The sequence below is a fragment of the Nesoenas mayeri genome (assembly GCF_963082525.1).
Source record: "Nesoenas mayeri genome assembly, chromosome: 3".
Taxonomy (NCBI): Eukaryota; Metazoa; Chordata; class Aves; order Columbiformes; family Columbidae; genus Nesoenas; species Nesoenas mayeri.
In genome coordinates, this window is record NC_137544.1 from 121,225,348 (window position 1) to 121,248,435 (window position 23,088).

The 23,088-nt window shown below is 44.3% G+C and overlaps 1 protein-coding gene across 1 annotated transcript in view; it reads right to left on the reverse strand.

Annotated features, from left to right (window-relative positions):
- The window catches only part of XRN2 (5'-3' exoribonuclease 2), a 36,016-nt gene that overhangs the window by 9,348 nt on the left and 3,580 nt on the right, over window positions 1-23,088 (reverse strand). The window contains exons 2-27 of the mRNA XM_080341668.1: window positions 22,426-22,553; window positions 22,233-22,344; window positions 21,379-21,490; window positions 20,260-20,318; window positions 20,091-20,180; window positions 18,949-19,021; window positions 18,801-18,851; window positions 18,514-18,671; window positions 17,997-18,071; window positions 17,768-17,901; window positions 17,622-17,679; window positions 17,424-17,531; window positions 16,323-16,367; window positions 15,512-15,643; window positions 15,015-15,133; window positions 12,194-12,329; window positions 9,316-9,423; window positions 9,151-9,240; window positions 8,574-8,646; window positions 7,862-7,945; window positions 7,593-7,690; window positions 7,424-7,503; window positions 5,770-5,826; window positions 4,045-4,113; window positions 3,812-3,946; window positions 2,926-3,053 (exon numbers count right to left, since the gene is read on the reverse strand). Of these exons, the coding sequence (XP_080197794.1) occupies window positions 2,926-3,053; window positions 3,812-3,946; window positions 4,045-4,113; window positions 5,770-5,826; window positions 7,424-7,503; window positions 7,593-7,690; window positions 7,862-7,945; window positions 8,574-8,646; window positions 9,151-9,240; window positions 9,316-9,423; window positions 12,194-12,329; window positions 15,015-15,133; window positions 15,512-15,643; window positions 16,323-16,367; window positions 17,424-17,531; window positions 17,622-17,679; window positions 17,768-17,901; window positions 17,997-18,071; window positions 18,514-18,671; window positions 18,801-18,851; window positions 18,949-19,021; window positions 20,091-20,180; window positions 20,260-20,318; window positions 21,379-21,490; window positions 22,233-22,344; window positions 22,426-22,553 (2,512 nt within the window). The remainder of the gene's footprint in view (window positions 1-2,925; window positions 3,054-3,811; window positions 3,947-4,044; window positions 4,114-5,769; window positions 5,827-7,423; window positions 7,504-7,592; window positions 7,691-7,861; window positions 7,946-8,573; window positions 8,647-9,150; window positions 9,241-9,315; window positions 9,424-12,193; window positions 12,330-15,014; window positions 15,134-15,511; window positions 15,644-16,322; window positions 16,368-17,423; window positions 17,532-17,621; window positions 17,680-17,767; window positions 17,902-17,996; window positions 18,072-18,513; window positions 18,672-18,800; window positions 18,852-18,948; window positions 19,022-20,090; window positions 20,181-20,259; window positions 20,319-21,378; window positions 21,491-22,232; window positions 22,345-22,425; window positions 22,554-23,088) is intronic.

The following is a 23,088-nucleotide window of genomic DNA, read 5'->3' on the forward strand; positions in this document are numbered from 1 at the left end:
AATACGTGTATATATATATACACAGACTGTGTCATCATCACAATGAGCAACAACTATTTAACACTTAAAATATGTGCAAGTTTCCCTTCGAATACGTTATTCTAGAAAGCAAATTAAAAGACCACAGAACATAATAAATCAAACAGTTTCATTTTACTCATGTTTAAATATATATATATATAGTTATATTCAGGATATATTTAAAGATAGCAAAAATATATGTAAAAGTTAAGCCCAGACAATGCTAACATCATAATAAAACTGTTAATGATCTCTCAGATAGCGTAATCAGAGTGAATTAAAGTTTTTTGGGGAAGAACTTGGCCACAGCCCCAGCAGCGCAGTTGTCAGAAACCGCAGGGGAAAAGACCACCCACTTCTCCATTGTTTCTTCTTCCCAAATTAACTCTTCACAAAGACGTAGCAGTAACAACATTGCTTTAACGGGACACACAATTAAACGGTTGTTGTTCTGCTAAATAAACTGGTCAGTAAACAGGATAAAAGCAACAGCTAATCAATGGCTCCCCGCTCGGGCCACAGCACTCGAATTGTGCAGCCATCAAAAGCCCCAGTTTCAGTGACACCTTTGATTATTTTCAATGGTGTTTAAGTGCGACCTAATTTCAACAGCTGGTTCCAGAAGTTGCCTAATGGCTGCAGCACCACGGGACAGCGGTGCCCGGTTACACTGCGATACCCCTGCACCTTAAAGCTTGGCAGTCGTTTGGAAAAAATGGAGAAAAAGCAAATCAAACCAAACAGAGGAAAAATCTGCACCTCTGCTAACTCTGACTGTCAGCACCCGTGATGGTCTGATGGCCAGAAACCTCCCAGGGCAGCGCTGCAGCAAAGGGAACATCCCTTAATCGGAGGCAATAAATGCCCAGGACCACAGACGGGCGAGTGTCGGCCATGCCCATCACGCTGCCCTCAGCTCTTTGGGGGAAACGAGCCACTGCGACACAATGTCTAACCCAGGCTTGAAAAAGAGGACAAAGATGAAATTGCTAAAATAAATAAATGTCCTAAAATGTCCTTTTATGTCTAATCATTTCAAGGTTTCACAGACACCTGCACCACAGCCAGACCTGCAGCCCCACTAAGCCTGGCTCAGCTCCCCTAAGCCTGGCTCAGCTGGCTCTGGCTTGCTGGGAGACACAACGGTCCAGAAAAGCCCTCTGTTCCACGGTGGTGATGTGTGCACAATCCCCAGACCTGCACAGTCCCTCCCTGCACACAACTTCACGTTTTAATTGAAGTTTAATAGCACGTTTTCCATCCCACTGCGGTGCTGAGAAACCCAGTGAGATGACGCTGGTCTCATCCCAGTACCGTGTTTCCCATGCATGCAGACTCCTGCTTATGGGCTTGTTAAAAACACGTGTCCTACTTAATCACCGCCTTTCCATGGCAAAAAGAAAGGAGCCAGCTCTCCTGCTGCACCCACATCTTTCTGCAGCCCTAGGGAACAGTTTAAGTTGAATGAAATCATCGTAAAAACATTTAAAGCCACCTTACTACTGTTCATTTGTATGGCTCTGATGGAGAACAATCTTTGAAGGGAAAAAGCTTGGAGCAGTGAATTGCACTTCAAACAGGTACAAAATCGGAGAAGAAGTGACAATTAATATTTTCTTTAGTCTTCAAAACTTAGGCATTTCCTAGAGCTATAAGGCCAAATAAACTGCCTTCTCTAGCAGCTCCTCAAGTAACAATTTATCTAATCAGTGTGGCAATCAAAGACGAGATTTTGTGTTTACTGATTGCACTAATCAAAATCACTTTTCAAATGCAGCTAATTGACAAGTTTACTGACTGAAATGAAAGTCATAAATCAGATATCCTGTGCTGCAGCAACCAAACGTGCCATTCACAGAGAGCTGCCATGCTGCACTTGACTTCGCAAGTTATCAGCACAGACAATTATTCATCAGCTGAAAATTGGCACATCCAAGTCAAATCAGAGCCCAGCAGTGAGGAACACCCACAGCAGGCTCTTGAGGAAGAGATGCCACTTCGGGTGACCGCATTGCCCTTCGAGAGTCTAATTTCACTTCATCATACGTATAAAAACATAATACATAAAAAGAAAAGTTGTTCCGCAGCAACCCCACGAAATGTGGGAATTTTAACCACACCAGCACTAGTTTTTGAGGACTCTGTGGGTTCCAGACGCTTCCCAATCCAATTATGCCACAACATACAGCTGCTCTCCCACGATTAGATACCTGATGAACGCAACTTTGACACAAGAGGTAAACTGCCCCATTAATAAAGCTCAGCATACGCCTTCCCGTTTGGATTTTCCAGCTGAAGACACCTGTGCTCTGACAGTGATAACTGTATTTGAGGTCTGCAGAAGGCCAGGAGACGGCTGTGCTGCGGCACAACGCCGACACAGGCAGGAGGAGCCATGCAGGCCAGTGAATCAGCGATTCGGGTTCAGCCTGGCACCTCAGCACCACGCACAGCTGATCTGACGGTCCCACTGCCTCTCCGGCTCTGCCACCGTGCCTTGGGCATTCACTATTTCCTGTGGGCAGCGTTCTCCTCTTGTTCTCTCCAAGCACAAAGCACCGAGCTGCTGCCAAGCCAGCCGATGCTGGCGGTGTTCAGAGTCAGCCACGAACTGAATACATTCCAGATAACAGACACTAGGAGCCCATAGGAGACAAAGTGCCTTTTTTCCTATTGCATTTGAGCACTGGGCAGTTTTCAACATGGGACCCCGTTTCCAGGCACAGAACTACATTTTAGTACCTTTCACCACAGCGACTGTGCAAAGGAAGAGCAACAGAGGGCACCACAAGGTGAATGCAGACGGACACCTGAATCCACTTTTTATTCGTAATAGTGCAATGGACCAAAACGAAACCAAAATATTTTTCAAACTGGGAAATGTAGAAAGCAGAAGCAACTTACTGGACAAGAGCTTGGGAATCTGCTGCTGCCCGCCCAGCAGCGGCCGCGCGTAGGGGCTCCCGTAGGTTCCGAGCGGCACGGCGTTGGCGTACATCCCCGGCATCCCTCGCTCCCTCGGCATCGTGTGCCTGTCGCAGGCGAAAAAGGGAAAGGACGAGGAACAGGATGTTTCTATGAACGTCCCCTTACAGCACAGCTGCTGCCCAGCCCGCCAAATGCCCCCGCGCTCTCCAGGGCGCCGGGGAGATGGGCACAAACACAACAGTGACTCCTTCACACGTCGCTTCCCAGTAAGGAGAACCGTCCCATTTTATGTGTAATACACAAGCCCAGCTCATTCTCTCATCCTGCGCTCAGAAGCGTTCTAGTACTGCACTGCAGAACCTGAAAGATTGACTTGGATTTCGGAGAACCAAGAGAAACTGACTGTGGCAACACCTTGAAAAACGACAATCAAACACACTGTAAGGTGTAACACGTGCTTCAAACAAGAGTTTTTAAAACCTATTTTTAAAAGCATAAAAGACACTCCTGTCTTCATAATAATCTTAATTGTTGCTTGTGTGCAATATTCTCGTTGTACCTTCTGCACTTCAAGCGAGTATCCACCAAACAAGTTGAAAAAACCCAACGGGAAAATTAGACAGAAATATTTAGTAGAAAAAAAAACAAACCCCAAATCAAGCTGAATGCAAGGCATCATGGCACAATCATTGCAGTTTTCATCAACGCCCAATTTAAACATCACATATAAAAGTTTCCAGCATAAAATACCACAATCTGATCTGACAGTCCATCCCCACTCCCTTGGTTTTTTCGTTAAGAAAAGACTAGAGGAGAATATCCATCTCAGCACGGCAGCCAGTGACCGTGCTGCCGCTCTTACCCCAGCGTTCTGAATGCCGACTGGTCCAAATGGACGGGTTTTCTGTCTCGGTTAAAGCCAAGCTGTGGTCTCCAAGGCCTGCCGTCGTTGTTGGTCTTTTCCCAGTCTCCAGGCTTCAGAACTGGAGCAGGTTTCCTTAATATTAAAAATAGTTCCACAAATACTTATCAGAGTAAATGCTCAGATTAATGAAAGACAATGGAACTATATGAAAACAGACACCTGATACTTACTTTGCACCAGGTAACACATTAGCCTTGAAAATGAATTCTTCATCAAATTGCGGATCTTTGAAAGAGATACTAGGAGAAAGTATTTGAGGATTAGGTCTACATGATAATTAAGTCAAGCAAGATTAAAAAACTAATTGCTGCTTCATTAACAATGATGTACCCAACAGAAAAGATTCAAGAACCCATAGCTTAAACTGCAAACTGCATTTCTTGCACATGGATATACCGACTACATTGAACCTGAGTATCTCAATTACTTTGCAGAGGGTGATGTTTTTCCTCCTCTGTATCAACAGCCAGTCCAAAAGAAAGTTTAACGTCCAGCAAGCAGTTAGTGCAACAAAGGTGCCTCTGCAGGCCCCGGGGCACAAAGCGCTAGCTGTACCCGTTAAGCTCCGAAGCTGCACAGCGCAGGCAGGCAGGAGATAAGCTCGCTGTGCAGCCTAGGCAAACCGGGGCAAACCTGGCAAGTGGGATTTGCTGGGCCAAGGGGTTGTATCTCGAAAGGCAGCTCTGCAGTTGCGTGCAGTTCCCATGGCGGGATATACACCTATTTTCAGTGACCTCTTGCAGACCCTGCGTTTTGAGCTGTCCAGTGTTAGACAAACTAAACAGTAACAGAGAAAAAGGCGGCCAAAAGCTTGATTTCTGCTAAGACAAGGTATCATACAGCAGCTTGGGTTTGCTCCAGGAAAATTCCTCTGCAGTGCCAGCAATTCCCATCTCCTGGTGCAGGGACCCAGGGCTCAGGCAGGTCCCGCCAGGGCCGCGTTTCAAGTACACGGCACCAACCTGCTTTCTGTTCTCTCACCAGCGGATGCAGGAGAATGCTTGGCATGCCAAGAAAGATAACAGCAAACAACTAAGCAGAATAATCTCTCACTCCTCCAGCTGAAATACATCTGGTTTTCAGCAGAGAATGAATGAGACTGGAAGGAAAGAGAGGAATGGTCCCTTGGAAAATTCAGCCCAAGTGACAAGCACTGAAGAGCAGGATCATGACTGCTCATACTATCGCAAAGGACAGGAAGAAAAATCCTCGCAACAGAGAAATGGACAGAAGCGTAAAACAATTCAAACCTCCCGGCAGCGGCAGATGGAAAGCCAAGAACTACCTTTAACTCATCACTCAAAGTAACTAGATCTCCATTTCAGAACATCCTTTCTGCCATGCCCTGACAAGGCGCAGCTTCGCACTCCTCCCTGCCTGGAGACAGCTCTGCTGAACCAACTCATGCCAAACTGCAGACAGGTCACAAGTGATTTTCAGGGTCTCAAGTATCTTATGTGGCTCAAGAAGAGAAAGGTTATGGGCTCAAGGATTACATACCTATTACACTGTGCCAAATTAAGAGAGAATGACACACAGCACACCAGATCTACAGAAATTTGCTGTCAAGTGCAAGAGTAATTAAAATCTTCTGTGACCATAACATTATTCTTGGAGACTTCGCATTGTTTTTGTATTTATGATGCAGTTTCTTATTGCTCTCCCAAACATCACATTCAGGCAAAGTTAGTATTGCTCCTCAAGCGCCCAAGCCCAAGCGTTACAACACAACAGCCTGGATTCAGCTCTCACAGCACAGCACAAGCGTTTAAAGTAAAAGCTTCAATTTTATTAAGAGATGGATTCTGTTGCAAATTTCACACCACAAACCACCAGAATAAATTAAGCTTTGATTGCTGTATTTTGTATGCCCTCAAAAGCCCGAGTTTACCTACCTGACGGCAGAATTTTGTGTAAGGTCCCGCAGCATTGGAACAGGAGACTCCACTGTCCTGGTAAAGAGAAAAACCTCTGTCAAAACACCATGTAACATATTTCTCACTATTTGCTCCACTTTCCCTGTTGCTACCAGTCCTGTTCCCCTGTCAACTGAGTCTGCAATACATAAAAGTGATTTCAATATTAACTTCCCTTTCCTCTAAATCAAATATTTCTATAAGCAAGGTTTGGCTAGAACACACCAGCGGGTTCTAGGAGGGCAGGAGAAGACCAGACAGACACACATGTAGGCACAAACCTGCTTCACTAGAAAGAAAAAGGCTTTGAAGTAACAAACAAAAACCCAGCTGTTTTACATAGCCCTTAAGGACTCTCCTTTGTAACTGAGATTTAATAAGCTGACACGCAGTTGCATCTTAACCCTTTCCTCCTTTGCTGCGGAAGCCTCTCCCTTCCATTCAAGCAAACGCCATCCTGGCGCAAATGCCTTTTCTCCATCAGCAATGGGACGCTTGGCTCAGGCTGCGGTGCACGACGGCACAGACCCGTGTCGCACACAGAGCTCACAGGGCACGCGTGTGCCGAACATGAGCCACGTCTCTGCAGCAAAGCAAGGCTCCCTCTGAAGAGGCGACACCAATGCCTGCTCATCCCCACAGAATCCCCGGCCGACCGCTTCTCTAGGTAAAAACCCACCCATTTCTCCCCCCCGGCAAGGGGAGACAGTGGCCAAAGAGTTCTCCTTTCCCTGCATTGCTATTCCCTCCAAGAACAGCTCTGTCTTGCTCATGTTCTTCGCAAGCCATGACGAGAATAGATGAACGTATATTAGTGAGTGTGACCTAGGATACATTATCTGGCCAACAAAATCGGAGTGTTTGTGCATTTAATGCAAATGAGTTACTGAACACCTGCTTATGCCTCTAAGCAAAGTTAGATAAATGAATGCATATCCTACAATGCGAAGATTACGCTGATAATTTCTCAAACTAAATGCATTATCTAGAAAACAAAAAATAGTAGCATTTTTTTTGTCTGTGTAGATGGTAACAGTACTGAATTTAATGCTATAGCATAAATGGAAAATGGCAAAATATATCTAGTATCTCTCTATCTGGATTTTTCTTTAATGCAATTAAGATTAGCATATAAAAGGCAGAGTTGTTGGGCGCTTTTTTAAACAGCATGTGCTATTGGATGTTACATCAGACTGCATGAAATTACCATTCATACGACAGCAAAGACTCCAAGACAACACGACCTCACTGATCACTACTTCCATTATATGAGCCCTGTTTAGCTATTAGAGTTCAAACATTACTAAATACAGAAAAATCAGTCTTCTTCCATAGATGAAATGACAAACATTCAAACAAAGGGTTCATCAGCAATGAAACAAACACATCAGAGCGCTTCAGAGATTTCTGGTGCTGGTTTAAAAGCCCAGTCCTGAAATTAAAACAAAACAGGACCATAGAATGAAAGTTTGGAGTGTTTTACATACGTGATAATACTACACACCCCCCATGAAACCCAGCGGAACGCACGTTCAGCCCCAGAGGCGAACGCGTTGCCGTTTTTGGCAGCGAGATGGGTTTATTTAAACGCAGATGTCGCTAACGCCAGCCAGCACTGCCCGGCCATACTCACTGCTCTGGAAGAACAGCGTTTTCATTCAGCGTCAGCTTGCCCTGGATCCCGTGGCACAGCTCAGGGGGGATGTCCACCGGCTGGGAAAGAGACAATTAGCCAGCTGCACCCCTGGGTTAGACCCCTGCCCCCCCATTCACACCATCCCTTGAGAACAACTACAACCCACCTCTGTATTTTTGGTCTTGTACTGCTCTACAATAAAGTCACAAAGTGGGTGGTGCTTTCCAACGAAGAGAACATCACCACCAAGGCTGTTTCTTCTGCCTACAAGAGATGAGGAGAGCGGATGAGAGCTCAGAGCCGAGCGGGGAGGAAGGAACACGGCCCTGCCGACACCTCCACTAAGGGAAAACCGCACCGACGTGGAGGACAAAGCTCATTTGGGGTGAAACACAGCAGGAATAGCAAGCTGTAACACAATGCCACCATTCTTACTCTCTTCGGGAGTGAGGTCAGGGTAGACTTCTTCCAGCGCAGCTCGGAGGCGTCGCTCATCGACGAACGGCAGCAACGCAACACCTAATGCAACCAAAACAGGAGCTTTTCACGTTTGTCCAGGGCAGGGGGGAAAAAGACACTAGCATGGAAAGCTTCAATAGACTCTTTACCCAAGGAACAACTGTTGCATCAGTCACAGAAAAGAAAACCCTACGTTTTCATATTCTCTAAAGCAAGAAGCAGCTGCATTAAACACTGTAACTTTTCTCATTCTTTGTATGCATCCAAATATTTCTGTATTCCCCCAAGCGTTTTCACAAGCTACTAACGAGCCACTGATTGAACGGAACAAGATCCATTAATTAAATGCAAAGGAGACAAAAGACAATTACACAGTAAGGCTGATAAAAATAGAAAAATGATTAATCTAGTTCAGGATAAATTAACGAATCTAGAATGACTGCTGAAATTACTACTAATCATTGCCAATTCTAAATCAGTTACTGAACCATAATTTGTTCATACAAATTTCTTTTCCAAAATATACCTATTGCAAAATACTTCTCTCCATACCAAGAAACACAAGTTACCTGTGTGACTTGGTGTGTAATTACCTCACTAAGATCACTTTCCATTTTCTTCCTATTTTTATAGACTCCTGAAGCTAATGTCAGTATATTGTAGCTCAAAAAAAAAGCTGAAATTTCACCTTGCCAAGCGTATTTCTTCCCATTTAAATCAATAGCAAAATCTTCAGGGTAGAAGTCAATTATGCTTGATTCCTGCATATGAGAAAATTAAAAAAAATTATTAAAGCCAATTATGAAATGGACTCCGAATGGCACATAGCGCTGCGCTTTAGAGGGTGAGCACGCACCACGCCAAGGAGGACACGCGGAACTTTACTGACACAACATCTTCTATTAAACACACAGTGTGGTGGGGCATTTCCATCACGGAGAGTATCAACACAAGAAATCAAGCGGGACAGAACAATTACAGGTAACCAGGTTAAGGTATCTGCTCACCAATTGAGTTTTCAAGGTTTCTGTAAGGAACTAAAGACTCTTACCACAGCGTAAAAGGGCCAGGAACTGATTTTTCTCATTGGAACCTCAGAATTCAAAAGAATCACTTTTAGGGATGTTGGGGGAATGTCTGCAATCTACTCAAGACATTCCCTGCTGGTCGCCACTGGCGTTCTGCCTGAAGGGAGTGGCCAGCCGTGCTCCCACAGCCGCAAGACACCGTACCCTGCTGGAGAGCAGCAAACCGAGCGCTCTTACCGGGTCTGTCATGAGCTTCCTCCACGTGGGCGGCAGAAAGTTCCCACTGGCGGCTGGAAACACTCCCATCAGCTGTTCCAGGGGCTTGAACTGTTGAAATTAAACAAGCAGGTGTAGGACACTTCTGATGAGCTGTTACAGCAGAAATAAACAAACATGTCCTACCGGTTTTGAGCCTTTCTCAAAATCTGACGGCATGTCTGCGATCCCCTCGAAGTCGGAGGCGAAGGGAGCGTAGTGAAAAGGGTAATACCAGTTCCAGGATGCGCAGCCCTAGGAGAGAGAAACACAAAAAAACGGACAAATCAGAAAAATACAAGTGCTGGCTTGGTCTGGACAGTTAATTCTCCTCACAGTAGCTGGTGTGGGGCTAAGTTTTGTGTTCATCATGGAAACAGCGTTGACACCACTGGAGTTTCCAAGTTCTCCGTAGCTGTCTGAGCAGCAGAATCGTGGTCAGAAAGCGTTACGGGGGTCTTGGTGGCACAGAGTAGCATTTCCCTGGCAGCACAGTTTGCACTGTTGTTTTCCAACACTAAATCCCACCAGCACCTTGGGAACACAGGGAGCAGAGAGCCCCGAGGTGAGCTGCTCTGCAAGGTGTGAGCACCTCAGTGTTGAAATGTATTCTGGTTTTAACTGTTTTGGCTCAGTACAGGCACTAGTACACACTTAGAGTAACATTTTGCTTTCCCCGCTCTTTTTCTTCTGTATTGAATACTGGGAAATACAAAGTGCGTTCACTTGAAAGAGGCAAAATAATCCTCAAAAAGGAGAAAATAAAGTAAACAAACAGACCAGAACACAATGCACTTTGTAAAGGAAACGTGCCTCTAGGAGGTCTAAGTCAAGTTTTCACCTCCTCGGTTATTTTTCTTCGCAGTACCACTTGAAACAAAAGCCCACTAGTTTGACTTCCAGTTCTCAATAAGTAAATGTCAATGAGGCTCCTGCAGTGATATTTTTGGTATAAAATTACAGAGCCTATAATTATTAGGTGCAGTTCTTCAGATGGTTTCAGTATGTTTCAAAAGCCAGGTGGATTGGTGGCTTTGTTCTTCTCTCCTTTTTTTTCCTCTCCAAACAGATGTTCCTACCAGTGGAACATGCTCTGCATTATTAGGTTTTTATAAGAATAGAAAAGCACAATATGTATTCTGTCAGAAGTCTGATGGGCAGTGAGCAGTAGTTACGGGAAGCAATTCTCATCATGGTAAAAACACGCAAAGCCTGAAGCGAAGCTGTGTGAGATTCCCCAGCCCAACAGCCCCTAATGCAGGTTCCAGGAGGGCAGAAGCCGATGTGGCCGCTGCTCTGCACCCTCCAGGCCACCCGTGCACGGCAGGTCACGGTCTCTTGCCCCACACCGCTCCATAACGCACGTACAACCTGCAGCACATCCAAGTATTCTATTGCTGCGCTGCTTTAAGCCTAAATGTCATTTTTATAAGGTCTAAAGAGAGATTTGCTTTCTTTTGCAGCAATCTGAGTATGAAGCAGAACGGGAAAAACAAAGCTTGAAACATCTGTGTACTTTCCTTTGGAACATTTCTGAACTAGAGAGAGTTTTCTGTACCTTCGCTCTTCCTTGGGGTCTAATTGGCACTCCTCCTCCGTTTTCTCGAGAGCACTATGGTCCTGCCTGAAGCTGTTGTCAACCTCACCCATTTATTTTCTTTGCACTAATAATCTACCACTTCTATATGCACCAGTCACTTCAGCCTCAATGTCTCCAAACCCAGAAGGACAAGGAGTCACCTACACACATCTCGATAATTAAATTGGTTTTACAAGCTACACCAGTGTGCATTGCATAGGGACTTGCCCGTATTGTTTTAAGTGTGGTATGTGCCCGTCTTCCAGCTCCTATACATTTGAAGCCACAAATCTCTCAGCAGTACACATGCAAACACAACCCTGGTTTAAACAGCTATAGCCACGGCCACTGACCACAAAGCAACGAACGCACACTTCTTTGAATAAAACAAACTTCATTTCAGTCTTCTAATGAGCAGAAATATTTTGGTCGCCTTGTACAAACTGTCCCTTCCCCCAAGCCCTCTGGTTTCCCTCAGGACTGTTCAGAGCTCCAGGAACACGTCTTGCTGAGAGGACCATGGTTTGCTTCCAGCAGAGTTCACCAGTGTGCAGGACCACGGCAACTTCCACCTGCTGAAGTGTCCTGGTGACATCTGTCCTGTGCCAAAGGAGCTCTTCGAGGATGTGGAAAGCCCAGCTCCCCTGCACATCAACCGCAACAGGCTTGCAAACCTTAAACTCCATGATTTGTACCCACCATAACACGCAGGTCGGAGCCCAAACTCAACTAATCCCCACACTGGAAGGAAACACGCTCCCGTTTTGTTCCAAGGGGGGGAAAATAAATAATAATTAAAAGAGGAGTGTGTGTTAGAATAAAATAACTTCAAGACTGCAGAGGTTTTAGAGGCCCGGGAGGTATTTGTTCTAGGCTGGCCAGGTGTGAGCCCCCCTGAAGAACGTGCTGAGCACAGACCCCGCGCCGGCTCCAGCGCACACACCAGCCACGACCGACTTTGTCTGCAGGGCACGAAGCTGGTTATTAACCAGCGGTGCAGCAAACCCCAACATGTCTAACTAATCTCTTGCCAATCTGACATCTCAATTATCAAAAGATTTAAATCGGATCCAGATTACTTCAATCACAATGCACTTCATAGAACATCATTACAATCTATGCAGGAGACTGACAACTCTGTTCCTTTCCAATTCTTACTGGCATTTCAGAGGCTTTGTCCTTTGTTCACTCATTTAGTCATCTGCGATTTCACTATGCAGGGCTATGTATGGCGAAGGAAAATATGCATCAGTCCTCAATAAACTAACAAGTGTCGTTACTGTATGCGAGAAACAAGAACTGCATTCAAATCTCCAGTGTCAAACAGAATGGGCAGCCTCTGATTTTGTATCTTTAAAAACAAGCCCCGCTTCTCACAAATGAGCAATGGATAATTATTATTTCCCAAAAAGAAAACTAGAGTTTATGAAAGACATTCTTAAGTACCTGATAATAATATCTGAGAACCCAGCAAAGCCCTTCCACATAGGACTGTACAACTTTACGGCGGAATTTCTCATCAGATGCATCAACATCGAATTTGTTTTTGTAGTAGCGCTGCTTCCAACCAGTTTCCCATAACCTATGTAACAAACACAAACAGACGGCAATACATGTTAATATATGCACATTTACATATCTGTATTAAAATATAAGCCAAAGTCACTTGCTACTTCAATTCTCATCTCAATACAGTTGAAATGAAAGCGTAAAACCCGACACTCAACAGCAAGAGAACGGAATTTGACAGCTGGCATCACAGAGAATGCAGAGGAAAGCCTGAAGCTGCCACCCTGATGAACAGGTCTTCAAGGCGCCCGCGAGGAGCAGGGCAGACGCTCCACACGTGCCCGCTGCCGGCAGGACCTTCCACAACACCCCTGTTTCTAGTCGGCAATTTCATCTTTCTTAGCGGGAACCTACTACCAAAACTGCCATTGGAATTTTGTTCTTTAGCTCTTCCAGCCACTACAAAGAGAAGAACCTCTCCCCCTTCCTTGCTTTGTTCAGTCTACCGTAGACCAAACGTCTTTTTCTTACTGGAAAACCTTCAGACACCAAGTTCACCCCTCTGTTATAACGCCCCTCTCAAGCCCAAGAGTGGTATTGTTTCCCTGCTATACACAAACTAACTCAACCCATTCCAGGCAGCAGCAGCTTGATTAAGCTCTGCTTACCACTTGGTTCACTCCTGGTATCACACTTCGGAACTGGGTTCCTCACAAAACTATTTGCCTTGGTTTTGGGGGCTTTTTGGTTTGTTTGGTTTTTGTGGTGGACTTCTTTTTGTTGTCATTTTTTTAATGATATAAACATGTTATTCACCACAGTGCATGCATTTTATACACACTTATCTCAAAGTTCACATGAATTCTGGTATCCAAGCCAACTGGGGTAGAGCAAATTACAAATCTGATTCAGAAAGTGGTTAAATCAGATGATCCCTTAATGACTTTTTCAAGTAGAATTTTTCCTCAACAATTCAAAGCTTGCCACTGATGATCACATCTGAAAGCCGCCACGCAGGACCCCTTTCCACAAAGGCTGCGACCACTTCAAATTACAGAGAGAATCTGAAGCACACGAGTAACCTGAGGTCAGCTGAAAGCTGGCACTTGTCAAAGCGGCACAGTAAGCGTGCAGCAAACACAGCCTGCGACGCCTTCGAGAGAGCGCAAAGATCCATTTACGCTTTTTCACATGATGCATCTCCTTTCGGTTTTGCAAAAAGGTTCTTCGTTTGCTTCTATTTCAAGTCGGTTGCCCAGTGCAGGGATACTTCTTAAAGCCTGACCTGAGCTAGTTCAGAGACGGTTCCAGCTGCCGAGGAGGCAGAGGAATCAGGAGATGTTTTCAAGAGTTGAAGCAAGCCGGGGAGCAAGGACAGAGCTGCTTGTGCTGGAGTCTTGGGGGACGGAGTCAAGAACAGGCACAGGCGCTGAGCAGCTGACCCGGCAGCTCCCAGCAGCCAGACACTGCACACATCCCGCCACCAAAGCCCCATCTTCTAGCAGGACTACAACCATTTGCTCTCCTTTCAAAGTCGTTCTGAACACAAGACATATTTTCGAGAACAACTTTGTTGCATCTAGTACATTTATGCGGCTGTTTTTACTTACGATGAGAAGCATAAAATCATCTTCCACTCAGAAAAGGATCTGAATAAATATTCTGAGCTACAAAAGAACTGAAATAACTGTGGACAAATGTAGCAAATCCTTTTGCTTGACAATAGCGTCCCTGTCAAAACTATTGCCACTCGTAAATCAGCACGGGTCATTCCCACTAGTTGCTATAAAACTGTTAAAGCTTCTTGTTAGAACCTCTGCTGAAATTCAAATGGAAAGCAACATTACAATTTATTCTAATTTTAGACAAAAATTCCGCTTAGTTGATTAAAAAAAAATATAAATCACCAACCAAAAAACTCAATTCATTCAGATCTGCACATACAGGAAAGAAAAGCAGCAGGAGAGCTACAGTATCTGATATTGAAAGATCTGAGGGGCCAGATATGACAAATATGTCACAAGAGCAGCTCTCAGCACTTGACAACGAAGTAACCGCTACTGCTTTCTCAAGTCCTCCTACCACCCCGACTCTACGGAAAACAAACCCAAACCAGTTGCATTTATCAGGGCAGAACCTTTACCAAACAGCTGTAAGGGCCTTCACCCACCATTTAAACAGCAATAGCTTGATTTAAACCTTCGATAAATGCAGACTCACTGGTAATTCACTGACAGTTAATTCTCATAGAATTCCTGTCCCTTAATCATCCAGGGATCAGCCATCCTAAGACATTTAAAGAACTCGTCACAGACACAACAGGGCCCGCTACAAATCGAAGATGGAGAAATATCATACCGCGATAGCCAAGATAAATAATGCTGCACACGTGAATGGAACTGAATTGGAGGGGTTAAACAGCTCAAAAATTGGGCTGCAGAACAGCGGCATTCAGCTCACATAATCAGAGCTGAACAGCCAACGTCTCGCCAATCTAGTGCTCGGTCTCAAAGGGAGCGGCGGCTCGGAGGATGAAAACCTGCGCGCATACTAATCTGGGTACTCAGATTTAACAGCGATAGCTTACACATCTCACCGGAATTTACTGAATATTCTAACCCTCCACGTTAATTACCGGCGGATAAAAAGATCATAGAAAAGCATCTGATGGCACTGCTGCTCTGAGCTAAATGGCATTAATTAGACTGCATCTATTTCAGCAATTTGCTAACAAAGTGCTACAAAAAAATGGCTTCACCTGATATTATCCTCTGGCTCAGGTTCACTGTCACTGTCTTCAGCTTTTCGCTTAATTCCTCCTGCCAGGGACGGGCTGCCCTCAGAAGTGAGGCTGGTATTTGGAGATGACGAAGGCGTCTGGGGCCAGAGTTATTACAGACAAATAGAGGGGGGAAAAGGATTTATTAGGCATTGTAAATTCAAGTTAAAATGAACAGCTTTGTTACAATCACACACATTAGTTTCAGTTCCTCAAAAACTCAAGGCAAAAGCTACACAACCCTTACACCATTAGGTCAAGTAGCAGTGTCATACCAAACACTAAAATAAAGAACACGATTCTATTCAAGTAGTCTCACAAAAACAGGTTATTAAAAGCCACTTCCTTGAAAAATTGATGTTTTGGTGTCTGCTTTTCAAGTCAAGCATGATAGGGCAGAGAAAAAGGTGTCCAGAGTAACCCGGGATGTGATTATTTCCCCGTCCCTGTGTAAACACCTCTGAGCGTGTACTTACAGCGTTCTGCCTGTCGTGCATCCGCATCTCGAAGGCGGCCTGCCTGGGGTTGCTGATTGCCTGGGGGCTGGATCGATTGCCCAGCGCTTGAGGGGAGAACTGTCCGCCGGGAATGAAGGCAGGCTGATCCCTCTGAAAGAGACCACGTCCGAGCGTGCCCAGAGAGCTGTGTCATCTTCTCAGCGGCGTGATGACGCACCCTCGCAATTTTCAGATTAACGTGTTGTATAAAACAAGCATAATTTACTCATTCACCCAGCTCAGTTATGTCTAACAATCTCAACCACGCAGAAGATGACACTTCAAAGGTGAGACTCTTATATTCCTATAATTCATTAAACCTTAAAAAAAACCCCATCCAAACAAAAACCACCAAAACCAACCAACCCCAAACAAACCCACCCTGCATTTTGGGCTCATGTGCAGTTTTGTGGGCAAGCCAGACTTCAGCTAAGTCACGGGGAAGAACGTGGCCTTTGCTGAGCCTTGTGTCAACGTGGAAGCGCAATTCCTGTGTGTCACCAAATAACCGTGCGAGTGCAGATGTGTAGATATGAGGGACACCGCACACAGATCATCCAGCACATTCAACGCCCTCCCTCCGCTCCCTTTTAAGAAACCTTTAATACGCAATTCCTTCTTTCAAAGCTCCAGTCTACAGAAAGCCAGGAAAAAACCCTTTAAAATGGTTGAGACACAGGCCAGAAAATACAGCGATTACAACTGCAGTTTCAACCAACACACTTGCTGAAAGCTACAGTGAACATTTTAATTCTTGCTACTTTTTGCATTGTGAAGGGAATTAATTTACCTTCATTCTTTTTCTTTTTTCTTTTTGTCGTCTTTTAAAATTATCCTAAGTAGAGAATAAAGAGAAATGAAGTCAGTCAAGCGTACAGAGCTCCTGGAAAAATATTGCACTATAACCCTCTACTGACCAGACGGCCAAAAGGTTCTTAAATAAAGTTTTGGATAAGACATAGGTCAGTTCTTGCATCTGTAAATCCAACAGAAATGGGGTAAAATTTTCCGCTCTATCCTAAAAACCTATGGGGGAAAAAAGCAGCTGCGTATTCAAAGCCCCACGATTCCAATAACGGTTTTTATCGTCCACTAAGTTTAGCGACAACACGGTCACACGGTGACAGCGGCGCCCGAGGACACGGGCTCCCTGCCTAACCTGCAGCAGCCAGCCCCAACAACATAATGTAGAAATGTAGGAGAGACACTAAAGTCTTAGAAACAGGAAAATAAGAGACTCGAGAAAAGATATTGCTTATTCTTGGGCCACAGAAACCGAAAACAAACTGGCATTTCCACTTCAAGAGAGGTCCAGGCTGGGGCAACTATAAATCAAACATTTTGCCAGCACTGGCACAGTAGTTTTTGACTGGAAAGTAATTACAGTTCTGCTCTTTCATTCACAAAGTGTTTTATCCCCTGTATTTGATGAGCAAACTGAAATATAGCTGCAAAAAACCACGCACAAACTGCAGAGACAGACCAAAAGAACAATTACTGGCCACATTTCAATGGCAGGAGGTACCGCGAGGGGAGAATGCGCGTGGAATCCAAACAGTGTTTCACCCCCACTCGCGGCCTGTGCTTCCATGGGTTGCAGCACATTACAAACCAATCCTTCTGCAGTTTCCACAGCAGCTACTGAACAAGCTGCAGGCGGCAACACGACACACGTTTTCATTTTGCTGCTACTTGGGATAACAATCATAAAAGCAGGAAAGGAAAAGCAAGGGGAAGCACACAACTCTTTGAGTACAGAGGAACTTGCTAGAGATTATAACAAAAAAGTACGGAGCCTGTTTGCTTTGTTTCCTTATTCTGTCAAATGAGCATCAAAGTCTAACGGTAACGCGTTATTTAAACCAGACTCCAAGAACGTAACAAAAGTTACATCGTCATCTTTTCTCTTTTTGAAAATGCTGTCTTCCACCTCTCCCACGGCTAACATGATCATCTGCACCCGCTGCAGGTTGACAAAGCCACTTTCGGTGAGGTAGCCCTGCAAAACAGAAAACCATACCGTTGAAAAACAAGCCTGTTTTTATGGCAAGCACACAGCTATTTTTAAAGAAAAAATAAAAAAAATTACCCCAGTTTTGTGCACCACATTTTTATAGATGTTAACCAGGCGATCAATTGCTCCCTCCCTAGAAACAAACACAAGCATGAGATTGTTTTCAGTGAAAAGCACAGTGGGTACATGTGCAGGAAAAGCAACCACACGCTCTCATCTACCTGATCTCCAAGGAGGGCAGGTGGGGGAGAAAGTCATTGCCCACAAAGAAGCACATGAACACCCAGTCGTCAACGCTTCTTTCAAAATCAAAAGTGAAAGGCAGACTGGCCATAGTGAGCTCTCTTTCCAAATACTGCAACACACAGGAGAGCGGACATCAGGAAACAGCGCGTACGGAGCTCAGAAGTGTTATCTATGCAAGGCAGATCTAGGAACCCTTCGGCTTACCTCTCGCAAAACACACAGTCGGATGAAGATGAACTCTTGCTCCGCCACAGGAAGGCTGTCTGCAAACTGGTCGTGCTAAATGGGAAGGGAAGAGCCGCATTACACCCAAGCTCGTCTCAGTTTCCCCAGCGCAATTTTCAAGGCTCATTTTGGGAAGAGTTCACAGCTATATGGGCGCAGCTGCTCAGGCTCCGGTGCCAAGCACGCATTCTTGCTGCCTGGCAAGTCTGGGGTGCAAATCATTCTCTCTCACCAGTGGATCAACAACAAAAAGACCACACAAAGCCCACAATGCAACCAAATACCACAGGTGAAGATGCTGGGTTTGGCACAGCATTTTTGTGCTATAGAAGTACAATTTTTACGTATTAACAAAAGAGGAAATCTAGGCAATTCCAATAATATAATTTGCATCATATTTCAACCAAAACCAACAGTGGGAACAACTTGACGATCTAATCAAAATATAAATCAGCTTGTAGATGAAAAGAATTTCTAGAACTAGTAGAATTCTCACCTTGCCTTGTTTTTCTCTGGGCAAACCTTGGCAATCCTTGACCTCGTGACCCATCTGGTTACAAAGAGCACAGGGCTTGGGCTTATTTGGTTTGAACTCTTCCCTAATTATAGTGAAGTTTGGCTCGTGTGTGGCTAACCCAAGCATTATCAGATCAGCTACCGGTCAAAAGAGAAAAAGAAAATATAATGAAGGATAAACATTCTCAAGCTTTTAAAAAAAAGAAGCTGAAAAGCGAAGTACATTCTACGGTAAGCCAGTGTGTATTGCAGCGAAACAGAACTCACCGTCAGCCCCACACAGGCAGTGGTGAGTGTTTGGGTCATGGTTTGGTTGAGCTACACGAAAGAGAAATCACATTTAGACAACCAAAGTCACGTCAAACCGGCCGCCTCTTAATTGAAAACAAAATGTTCACATTTCTCTGAACTGTACCTCTTTGCCTCCTAATGTAATCCATGATTTTGTGTTCACCTTCGCCAGGAGCACTGGCATCAGACAAAATAACCTGCCAAACATTTAAATTATGTAAAAAATTCATGCCACCACAGTTAAAAAAAATACAACTTACAGAATTCATGTACTGAATACCGAATCTCACCTATGGATACTTGAAATTCTAACCCGTAGTTTCAAATAAAATATTATGATTCAAAAAGAAACTGAGAGTTTGGAACCAATGAAGAGACTTTCATTTTTCTCTACTGATTTTCTAGGACGCAGCTGATGTACTGATTCAAACACCACTGAAACATCACGTCATTAACCCACATAGTTGAAGTTTCCTGATAAATGCTCGGGGCGATGGAAATCCGCGCTGAAGAACTAGCAGCTAAAGCAGCCATATGCCCGCTTCCCCTTGGATCTTGGGATACGCCGACACATTATCGCATTATACACTTCCTTACCCCACGTCCAGCTGAGCATTACCGTTCGTAAGCTCATGGCTAATGGAGGGAATTAAGCAGAGTCAACTGCCCTCTAATTAGACCACTTTAACCATCAACTTATGGAAAATAAACCAGCTGCATCTGAGAACACTGACTATTCTGCCCTCTTGTACAGAGCAAACGCAGGGTTGTCAGGGACAAAACCGGGTGGCAGTGAAGTGGTTGAGGAACAGGAGAAGAGAATTTCAAAGTCCAAAAAGCTGATATGTATTATTTTTGTTGCCTGTCATCCATCATTAGAATAACAGAGAAAATGCGGTCTACCTGAGGTAGCAAACAACTTCAAAAAGAAATAGTGAAAATAACACATGTACAGCGTATCTCGAGGCTTTTCGTCAAAAGAAGAAAAAAGTATTCCTAAAAGCCTGCCTCCCGTTATGTCAAAGTGTGCCTTCTACTACCAAATCTTTTCATTGCTCTTAACTGAAATCCAAACAAAGGGCGCTGTTGGACGGTGGTATTAGGATGAACTGTGCCTCTGAGCTCCCGGCAGAACGCGCAGGCTGGTCTGGTTAATAACAGGACAGTGCCAGGAGACGAGCCAACTGCTCAACTTCTGCTCTTCAATCACATCCCAGCCTAACAGATCACCTTCATTTTCCTCAAGTACAAAACTGTGAAACTTACCGTCAAATTCTTCCAGCCAGGGTCACTGTTCAAGCGGTCAGCAATGTAATAGCGGAGACATTTAGCGAGATTGTCCATAAACTCAGTTCCCTAAAAAGTGACGGAAGAAAACAATTTAAACCTTCATTCAGACACCGGCAATTGCTGGTTAAAGTGCAGGATTACTTACCGGGGTAATACAGTTGCTGTCAAATCTCTCTTTCACTTCTTCTGGAGGAAGAATGCCACCTAGAGCAATAAAAACAGTGAACAGAGGCAGATCAATATGGAACATTACAAACATTTTTGCATGATAAAAACCAGGATGGCTCCCCCGGTAACAATTAATACTCATTGGGAGTTAGTTTGTTAAAAAAACCACAACCAGTTAAAACGGCTTTTACCATTATATTATCTTCATCTTAAAATAAGGTATTAGTACATTTACAAACGTTGTTGTTATTTCAGAGAAGCCATTTCACTACCTATTCTGTCAAAAGACTGTGAAAGAAATCTCAAAGAAACTAAGCTTGCTAAATGAGACAAAACATTAGGAAATAATTATGTTCTTACATATTCTCCCCTACGTTTCCACTATCTATTCACTTGGGCTCACAAACAGGGTTACACCAACTTCTCTCATCTCTGAGCTTCATAAAGGGTCTTCGCAGTCTAGGAACGCTACAGGAAGAAACGTTAAACAAGTCTTTGTGCTCTTTCCCTCGCTACCTGGGGTGCACAGCAGCTCTGTCCCGCTGCTCCAGCCCAGCCCGCGTCCTGCGGCCGCACACGCGCCCTGCGCACCGCAGCCGCGTCACCGACACCTGCCGAACCTGCACCGCCTCGGGCTCTCAGAGCGGCCGCTGCCGCGGAACTGCCCCTGCTCGCGGGTCGTTATTCCTGGGCTGGAGTATTTCCATTTGGTCCCTGGTTTTAAGCCTCAGCTCTCCTCTCATCAAGCCCTACAAGTTCATACTTGTCTCCATAAGGGTTTTGGTTCGTTTCCCGCTGCTACCTTTATCTCTGCTTTTCTCTTTCATTTTATTTTTTAAAGGAATTAAGAATACTCAACACAAATCAATTTTGGGCAGGAGACAGATGAAAGAAAAAAGCGACATTTGCTTTTATCTTAGTTCTTAACTCTGGAAGGCTTGCTTTGGAGCTTTGGAGCCTTGCTGGCCCCTCCTCCTAGTAATGCACAGACAAGTATCCACTGAGTAAGACATCCCTTTTCTAACCCTTTCCGAAGCGTCCAAACCAAACAAGGTGACTCTCACTTGAACGATCTCAGATACGGCCACAACTCTACCTTTTGACAGGATTTCTTGTCGGATTTTTTGTTTCTCTTCAGCAGCTTCCATGCCCTCCTTTGATGCTCTGAATCTCCTGGACCGCTGTTGATTCATTTTTGCACGTGGAGCCTAAAAGGGGAGTGGTAATGTTTGGTTCAGTTATCGCACTGGGACAATCGCTTCCTTTCTGCTGGTTGTTTTTGGCAGCCAAGACAAGTCTCTTGAGATGGGCCAGTCTGTGATTATAGGAGCACCTAACAAGACATCGGTCATAACTCTCTTGAAAACAAAAAGACTGCGGCAGACAGTAGTTAGCTCCTACTTATGGTGGGCGTGTTGGGGTTTTTAAAATGCTACATCAACATCTAGTTGGGATTACTGCCATGTACGCACATATGGTAGGAATTCCTGCACCTGAGTTCAAGTGAAAAATCTTTTTACTTAATAATACTCATTTTACTTTTGAGAAACTGGAAAGCCTAGAAAAACAGCCCCAGTAGAAACCAGCCAGTGCCCAGTCTAAGTGCATCTGCTTAAACGTGCTCAGGATTTCCCAGCCTCCGGCACAGATTACTCTCGAAGACACACAACATTAGTGGTTTCAGAGTGTTACCAGTTTAGGGAAGTTTTCTGCTTTTCAGAAGCCAAGCTCAGACCACAGTGAACTCCATCAGCCAGCTCATATAGCCCCGTGGACAATGAAACCCAGCGACAGTTTTAGTTACCCTCATCAAAATTAAATTAACAGTATATTTTACCTGCAGTTTTCCATTTTAGAAAATGACTTCCCAAAGCATCTCATGAGAGCAGCCAGCATCTAATCCAGCTTTACAAACAGCTGTTATAGGGAACTAAATACAGCCATACTTACTACTCCATCTATAGCCATGTAAAGAAGTCGACGTGGCCTTACGATGTTGAAGATCCTGTCGATATACTCAAAAATCGCAACCATCATTTCATCTTCATTTTTGGGCGCTGGCCTAAAACATAGAGCATTCAATTTAACATCTGAAATGCTATCTATAAATCCTATTTGTAAAGAGACAAAAAACCAGCCTTACTTGTCCTCTGGATGCGTACAAGGGTGAATGATGCCGTTCATGTCCAGGTAGAGGTTATCGAACTCCACCTCGTTAGGGTTAGGTTTGCTGGTATCGATTGGAACCTTGACACCATTGCACTCTTTAGCCTGCAAATGCCATCAAAACATGTATTTCAGTACTTGGTTAGAGAAGTATCGCAAATAACCAACAGAGGTGTTAATGTACAGGCTCATCAGAGTTTGGTTTTTTCAATGGCAGTAGAAAAAAATGAGAGCAATGAGCTACCCACAGAATTACCTGTAGATGTGTGTTAGTGTGCTTATACTACTAAAACAGAGCTTTTTGAAGAAAAAAATAAATACGTTTACAAACTATATTTACAAAATAAATATGTTTACAAAGTAGCACAACTATTATGATGAGTTAAAGCAGAGTTAGTTCTTTCCTGTGAGTCAGCATGTATTGTAAACAAGAAGTCTCCAAACCTCATGTTATTCAATACAGGAATTTCTTCTACAGCCGGTTCATACCGACCCCTCACAATTTAGCAAAGGGACTTCCAAGTTTATAGCGCAATGCTGCAACTTTGTCATGACAAACAAAAAGCATCAAAACCTTTCCTCTTTAAACACTCGGTTCCTCAGACTGACACATCTGAAGGAACTTTGTTGGGGCTTTTTG